At 33.7% G+C, this 8432-nt stretch overlaps 2 protein-coding genes across 2 annotated transcripts; one reads left to right on the top strand and one right to left on the bottom strand.

Annotated features, from left to right (window-relative positions):
- Positions 1 to 3104: 3104 nt before the first annotated feature.
- On the bottom strand, positions 3105 to 4727 carry LOC145041873 (small ribosomal subunit protein uS15-like). The gene is made up of 5 exons (XM_078990080.1): positions 4616 to 4727; positions 4183 to 4255; positions 3725 to 3863; positions 3471 to 3657; positions 3105 to 3306 (listed from the first exon to the last, which is right to left on the bottom strand). Exons 1-5 carry the CDS (start codon positions 4636 to 4638, stop codon positions 3273 to 3275), a joined length of 456 nt encoding a protein of 151 aa, XP_078846206.1. The 5' UTR covers positions 4639 to 4727; the 3' UTR covers positions 3105 to 3272.
- Positions 4728 to 5058: 331 nt separating this feature from the next.
- LOC145039613 (pentatricopeptide repeat-containing protein DOT4, chloroplastic-like) lies at positions 5059 to 6558 on the top strand. The gene has a single exon (XM_078987649.1). It carries the CDS (start codon positions 5059 to 5061, stop codon positions 6556 to 6558), a length of 1500 nt encoding a protein of 499 aa, XP_078843775.1.
- Positions 6559 to 8432: the final 1874 nt, after the last annotated feature.

Raw genomic sequence — 8432 nt, 5'->3', positions numbered from 1 at the left:
TATTTTAGTATTTATGAATGAATTTTTTAGGTTTTTCTCATGATATCAGTGAGACAATCATTAATTAGGTGTTTGGGGCATTTGATGCTTATGTCCATATTAATCTCGACTACTTGGTTACTTAGGTCATGTGTTCTGAATGTAAACTTCTTCATACGATCTCGGATTTTAACAATTTTTATATCTATGTGTTCGTATTTTAGTTTACTACAACTTTCTTTTAGATTACTCCCGTTAAAAAATAATATTTTTACTTACGATCTTTATATCCATAATTTTTTATGAATGTTTTTTTATAAAATTGTAAGCAAAAATATAGATAAAATTGCAAAAATGGTCCCTATGGTTGTCAAAATTCTGTGCTTTTGGTCCAAAACGAAATGTTGGTGCACCATTGGTCCAAAATTGAATATTTTTAGTGATTTTGGTCCCTATCCACTTAAAAGGACAATTATACCCTTTATATTTGTTTTTCTTATTTTTATATAAGTCTTAATGATTTTAAGTAATTAAAAATTAGAGAATGACTCTCTCTCTCTCCCTTTCTCTCTCTATCTCTCTCTCTTCTGTCTTTGACTTGTGAAAGTCAAATGAACTAATGAGGAAACATGCTAAAGGTTTTTCCTTCCCTGATCAAATTGAAGCCATATACAAGTGAATGAAAGAAAATTAATCAGTTCTTCTTTTTCTCCTCGTAACCATTCACCACCTCCATCTTTCTTGAAGTGATGTTAAATAAAGGGCATAACCCTCTAAAGCCTCACGAATCTACAACCCAAATTCATCAGTTTTGAAACACCACCATTTCACCACCCTTTTACTCCACCATAGGACCACCTTGCACCACCCTCTATTGACCAAAATGACAACTAAATACTACCCAACCTTTACGTTTTCTATTTACCTTTCTTCCTTCACTACCGAGAACAAGCACCACCAAGGAGTGGTGGTGGTGTTGTTGTTGTAACCGTCGAACACCACTAAAAACCACTACCAGTGGCTTTAACCATCGTGAACTACACCAATAACCCACCACAAACTCCACCTTATATCCCCTACTGTTAGATTAATCAAACACCACCTAAGCACCCTCAAACACCACCAGTCGCCATCCACAGTTACTCCAACCACCTCCTCCCACCAAGGTTGCCGGAAAAACGAGAAAGAAGGAAACCCGACAACTCACTGCCATTATCCTCCATAACTGCTATTTTTGAATTACTTTCCCTTTTATCTCCAACTCATCACTTCCGTCGAGCATAAGTAGGAACGAAGTAGCAAGAGACCGCCCGGAGCAGCCTCCTTCCGCACGTCGCTACTAGCTGCCACTCTAAATAAATCAAAATCCAAATCCGGATAAATCAGATCTAGTTGAGAGGATACAAAGTCGGTTTCAAGGATCTGTGATTGACATTCCCCTCCTAATTCGAGTGGTCGATGATGGCGGCTTTAGGGTTCTTCAGTTGACGCCTTCACTTGATTTTGTGATTCCGGTTGTTTGAGCTTAAATTTGTTAATGGTGTCACGATCTTATAGTGGGTTCTTTAGGGTTCTGCACAATGTCCCCGAGAGAGAGAGAGAGAGAGAGAGAGAGAGAGAGAGAGAGAGAGAGAGAGAGAGGATAATAATTTCTTTTTCTTTTTCTTTTAGTTAAAATAATAATAAGTTAAATAAAATAATTTAAAATGAAATATTTAAAGGTATATTTGTCATTTTAAATAAGGTATGCACCAAAACCACATCAAAATACCAACCATAGGGACCAAAAACACAAAACATATCTGAAATTGGACCACTGATGCATCGTCAAACTTTTTTGGACCTAGACCACATAATTTTACCAACCACAGGGACCATTTTTGCAATTTTTTCAAAAATATATTATATTTTAACGGGAATAATCTTAACGAAAAGTTGTAGATGACTCAAAAAACGAAAACATAAATATAAAGATCGTTAAAATCTAATATCATATAAAAAATTTACAATTTTCATAGCACAATACCTAAGTCAAACAATAAAACATACACAATCAAACTGTCGAAATCGCGATGGATATAAACATTAACAGCCTCAAGCACCCAATCAATGATTATGATTTTCTCGGTTAACCTGAAATAATCGGTCAATGACTGAATATCTATAATTTAACAAGTTTAAGTAGTAAATATGAACGAAAAAAACTCAATTGACCAAATATATATAAATTAAAAATATATTTTAGCATTTTAAGTCTTTATCCCTTAATAATACTATTTATTATCCCTTATCTCTCTAATAAATGAAGGTCTTTTTTGTCACTTGTCACACTCTCATTCATTTTGTTAAATGTCATTTTGAATTAATTTTTATTCCATATGTAGTTTTATGGTTTTCCAATTTTATTAAATTTCATATGGTATTTAAATTTAATAATAAATACATATCAATTTCATTAATGAATTTTTTTTATAATTTTATAATTTTAAAATAAAATCTCATTAATTAGCTTTGATTATTTTATCTAAATGATTTGTTAAAATTTAAAAAAAAAAAATAATTAATTTTAATAATTTAATATTTTTTTCATTTTCTTATAAGTTTAAATTTCTCAAATGTTCATACATATTTAATTGTTTTAAATACATCATGTATTTAACCATACAATACATAATACTCACACCTAGTTAATACTATTTAGCTGTAGAAGAATTGGGATGCTATGACCTATGAGGATGTGGAATCCTAAATTGTTTGCAGTACGAAAATGCCTCCGTTTCTCAATAGTTTTTCACAAACAAATAACAAATATTTATTAAATAATTCATCACATTACTATGCAAACTTATATAAAGTTATATTAAAAGCATATGCCATTCATATAATATATATTAAATAGAAAAATGATTGGTACACAAATTTTTATCCATTCACAATAATTTTTGAATAAAATCAAAAGATTAAATAAACATAGTCAAAATGAAATTAAAACTCAATCATGATTTGCAAGAATATCAGTGTAAACAAGTTTTTTCTAGAACATATTATCAACCACAAAAGATTATGATGATTTAGTTGAGATAGATAACCATATTCTGACATCAAACAACCACAACAGATAAACAAACACGAACGACAAAGTGCTTTAAAATTGATACTACATTCTTAGCAAGTTCTTCAATCAAAATCTTTTCATAGTCCAAACATCCTTAGTTATAACAAAGATCAACAGAATGTTCCCAACAAAAACATCGCTTTTAAAACTCAAAATTCGATTTCCCTAAACCACTTTCCTATGCCACAAGGGTGCTAGCTGTGGTTGACTCACTGCAACAACAAGAAAACAATATCAGTACCACAATCAACATAGGAATATCCATGGAGAGAATTTTCGAGTCTTGATATATCAGTATATAACCCTTATAAAAATAAACTAAATGATGGGATTTAAGTAATAAAATATAGATGAAAATAGAAAATTGGGAACATACTATTTCCAGACAGGTGGGAGCTTCTTGGTCTTCTTGTAGTAACGAGCAAGTCTGTGAATCCTGCTCTCAACAAGAATCAACCTGAATTTGGAATCCTTGTCCTTCCTGTTCCTCTCCAAATGCTTTCTGATAGCAACTGCCTTCTTGATCAAATGGTATAAATCCTCTGGGATTTCAGGAGCAAGCCCTGCCATGTCATCGAATATTAGTAACATTAACATATTAAAAAAGACAATCATTAATAGAATGCATACCATGTGCCTTGAGAATCCTGAGAATCTTACTCCCTGTTACACTGTTCACTTGTGCAATTCCATGAGAATCACGAAGGATAACACCAATCTGTGATGGGGTTAGACCCTTCTTTGCAAACTTACAGATACTGTCTTGAACCTAAAGAATTATTAATCAAAGAGTTGTAATCAGATTTGGAATTTATAATACTAAGATACACAAATCACAAAGACATACAGTCTTTTACAGTAAGACTGAAAAGATATGTTGAAGTTGTTGAAATGCACAACAAAAACATCATCAACCGAACCAAATTAAAAGAAGCTGAATAATTGGTATCAAGGTAATAGAAAACCATGGAATTTTAAGTTTCACTTAATGATTATCTATATCAAGGGAAGCAATACATAAGCATCTAGAGCTACAGGAAAATAAGTAATATGAGCTTTGAACGATGAACATTAAAGACATAACATACATCCTGAGGAGAGATCTTGAGCCAGCTTGGTGGAGTTCTCTTGTATGGCTTAGCTGAGGCTGAAATACCCTTTCTGTTCACCAAACAAAAAAAATCAAATCGAATATCAAGTTAATGAACCTTACACTCACAAATCAATACACATTCATGATTCTAGAATGTCTATATAACCTAAAACTCAATAGATAGCACTTTAATTACTATTCAAATTCAGAGACGACTGCAAAATGTTCGATATTATTGATAGAAAACGTAATCGAAAGAAATTTAACCTTTAAAATAACTCGATTCACACTAAAAACTCAAAACCAAGCGTGTTTCGAGGGCAGAAAAGATATATAATATGCATTTCGAATTCCAGTAGTAAATCTATAGACTTGAACAACGACCAAATGCATATATACAATAGTAGATTTGAAGGAGCAAAGGTTACCCGCCGCTGTGCATACGACCCATGGTGACGGAGATGTGGCGTTCGCTGCTGCTGCTGCCGCACTGGTTGGTTGGCTTGAAACCCTGATGAGATGCAAATGTAGGCGGAGAAGAAAGGAAAGCGAAGGGATCAAGTGCTATTATAGTGGTACAGGCCCAATTTTCACATGATTTGGGCTTTTTTTATTTTTCATGCTTAATGGGCCATAAGTAACAGGCCCCTCTGAATTAATTTTCACAAAAATATTAATCATCAGTTAAAAGAGTACGTTATCGAGTTGAGATAAAAGAAACTCATCCATTAATTCAATCGAATCATTAAACAATGACACTAATTATTCTCTAATGGCCGAATTAAACAAACGCAATCAACAAAAGGACCCAAAATGAAGCAGAAATCAGCAAATTAGCAGTTGCATACATCCAAAAAAAATGTCATACACAATGGGAAGCTTGAGTTCTATCTTGCGAAACAGCATTCCTCGCACAGTATTCGCTCACGCTAAACAAACCCACGTTCAAATACTCATCCATGATCTCTGTCACGATGTCACGCTCCAAACAGATCTCTTGTTGGCTTATTCTAGAGCGTCTCTACCAAACGCCCGCAAGCTGTTCGACAGAATGCTCCAAAGAAACATGCATTCTTGGAACATCGTGATTTCAGCTTACGTTCAAAATTCTATGCACGATAACGGTCTTAGCGTCTTCCAGGAGTTCTTAAACTCAGGTATGACACCGGACCACTACTCATTACCTCCGGTACTAAAGGCCTGTACAGGTATCGGCGATGTTTCACTTGGTCTGATCTTGCATGGTATGGTGGTTAAACTTGGTTTCGAAAATTACCTTGTTGTGGGGAGTTCCATTTTGGATTTTTACTCCAAGTGTGGGAATTTAAAAGATGCAAAATTGATTTTCAATGGGTTGCCATTGAAAGACTCGGTTTCATGGAATTCAATGATTTCAGGGCTCTCAAAAGCTGGTTTGCTACTGGAATCTCTAGATTGTTTCAGAAACATGCTTGAAAACAGAATGAAGATGGACTCCATGACAATTCCAACCCTTTTAAACACTTGTGGGAAATTAAGCGACATTACAAAAGGTAAAGAAGTCCATGGGCAAGTGTTAAAGAACGCAAATCTTTACAATGATACTGCTATTGGAAACTCATTGATCAATTTCTATTCCAAATGCGGCTGCTTGTGTGATTCTGAAAGGATTTTTCATACCATGAAAAATCCCAATTTAGTGACATGGACAACAATGATATCTTGCTATGGACTCCATGGAGATGGAGAACAAGCTCTATATTTATTTGAGAAGATGAAAGAATCTGGATTTAAACCAAACAATGTCACACTCACTGCAATCCTAGCTAGTTGTAGCCACTCGGGTCTCATACATCAAGGCAAAAAGATTTTTAATTCTATAAGATCTTTATATAGTTTTGAACCTAGTGTAGAGCATTATGCTTGTTTAGTGGATCTTTTGAGTCGTGTTGGGTGCTTTAAGGAAGCAGTAGAGTTGATAGAAAGTATGATGATGGTGCCACCAGCAAGTGTATGGGGTGCACTTCTGGCTGGTTCTTTGGTTCATAGAAACATTGAGATTGGTGAAATGGCAGCTTATCATCTCTTTGAAATGGAACCTAAGAATGCTAGTAATTATACTGCTTTGTGTAGCTTATATGATTCTTGTGGCATGTGGAGTGATGCTTCAAGGGTTAGATTGAAAATGAGAAGGTTGAGATTGGGTAAAACTCCTGGATGTAGTTGGATTTCGATTGGGGGAGAAATGTGTGTGTTTTATAAGGGAGACTTGATCACTAGTTCTCTTAGTGAAAAGACTTGTGAAATGGTCGAATGGGTTGTTAGAACACTTCCATTGGTTCATGAAGAAATAGAGGATCAAATGTTTGACACTTGCTTGATGGGTTATTAAAAAAGTGACTTGTATTTTTGTATTGCAATATATTCTTCTTTACTTAATGAAAAATATGAGTATAAATAGGTCATAGATGTTTGGCAATATGTTATCGTTTTTGTTGAATAGAGACAAGTGATTTTGTCTGGATTTCGTGTTTAAGTTATACGAGCATGACGGGTAATAGCATTGTTATTCGGTTAAGCCTTATGTGACGCTTAGTTGGCATTTGCATGATACTAATGTGGAATCCATGTTAAAAATTAGTTAATATATATTTTATTCATATTTTTATTTATTATATGTTCTCTCTCTCTCTCTCTCTCTCTCTCTCTCTCTATATATATATATATATATATATATATATATATATATATATATATATATATATATATATATATATATAGGGCCGGCCCAAGGGGCAGGGCGAACTGGGCCACTGCCCAGGGCATCACATCATATAGGGGAATCACTTTTCAACAAGTTGCTACTGGTGTTGAAATTATTTTTGGCCCAATCTTGTCAATACCTAGATCACGAATGCAAATGCAGCTTTTGGAGGCGGGGAAAAGGAGTAGAAGGCGGCCAATAAAAAAATTCAGAGGGAATATAAGCGCGTTAAATAAAAATTGAAGATGAGGAGACAAAAATTCCGATCTGCTACAACGATAAACACTAAACAAGACCTACTGGGACACTGTTCTTACTGCCCTTAGCGATTGATGTCATTGCAATGGTAACTTATCATACGCCTTTACCTGCATCTGCGTCTTCGTCTTTGCCTCTTTGGCTTTAGGTATAGATCAAAATCTCAATCTCAATCTCATGACCTCTATTATCTGGTATTTTGTATCTAAGATCTCATCCTCTAAATCCTCAATTCTCATGGTTAAGCACTTACTCTTTGTCGGTTTGTTCATTGGCTTTGTAGAAAAAATCGTAATTTCCTTAATTGTTTCTGCTTTTTTCTCCACAAAATTTAGGTAATATTTTATTTCTATTTTGATAAATCTGTACGGTTTGTGTTTTGCAATTATTGGTTTCTATCCATATCATCATGTAATCATTATTTATCAAATGTTAACTGAATATTGACTAATATTTACTTTATCAAATTTTTAGTGAAGTAGTTCTTGTTTTGCTTAATGAGTAATTTATGATATAATAACAAAAAGGAACTCTTTTTAGTTCTTTAATGTCAATACTAATTTGATTATTGTTTGAAACTGATATTTGTTGAAGAAATGCATAATTATACATAGGTGATTAAGTGGACAAAGATTTCATTTAATAATTTTAACTTCTGTTTTATGAATTTGCAGTTTTGTGATTAAGTTTTACTAAAGTATCATTTATATTCTAATTTTTGCTTTTTGTTCATTTGTCAAATCATTTGTTTCAAAAGTTCAAATGTTTTTATTAGCATCTTGAAACAAAATTGATGGATTTATTTATTAAGCTACATATTTAACAGGGCATGTTGCTGTTAGAAACACATAAAGGAGAAATCATAGTCATCTATGTAGACTACAATGACTCAAAAAATAATCGAGAAAGATTGATTTTTTTCAACGGTAAGGAAAATATTATATACAAAAGAGAAGCCAGTGGGAGTCTGGCAAGTACAAACAGACGAGATACAAAACAGAAGAATAGCAACAAAACCAATTGGGGAGCACCAGAACATAAACCAACTGAGGAGCACCGGAACAGAGAGAAAGATGCAAAGAAGTTTTGAGGCAACACCAAAAATAGCAACAAACTTTAAAGTCCACCTAGAAACTGCAACCAACTCGCAAAATAAAGGAGAAAGCTAATCTAAAATCCATCATGAGGCAACAACCATGTACTCAATCAGTTCGGCATGTAACTGTATCCCACACAATGTTGTT

The sequence above is a fragment of the Lactuca saligna genome, chromosome 4 (genome assembly GCF_052625555.1).
Source record: "Lactuca saligna cultivar CGN05327 chromosome 4, ASM5262555v1, whole genome shotgun sequence".
Classification (NCBI taxonomy): Eukaryota; Viridiplantae; Streptophyta; class Magnoliopsida; order Asterales; family Asteraceae; genus Lactuca; species Lactuca saligna.
The sequence above is the reverse complement of the archived record's forward strand: the minus strand, read 5'-3'. Positions and strand labels throughout refer to the sequence as shown.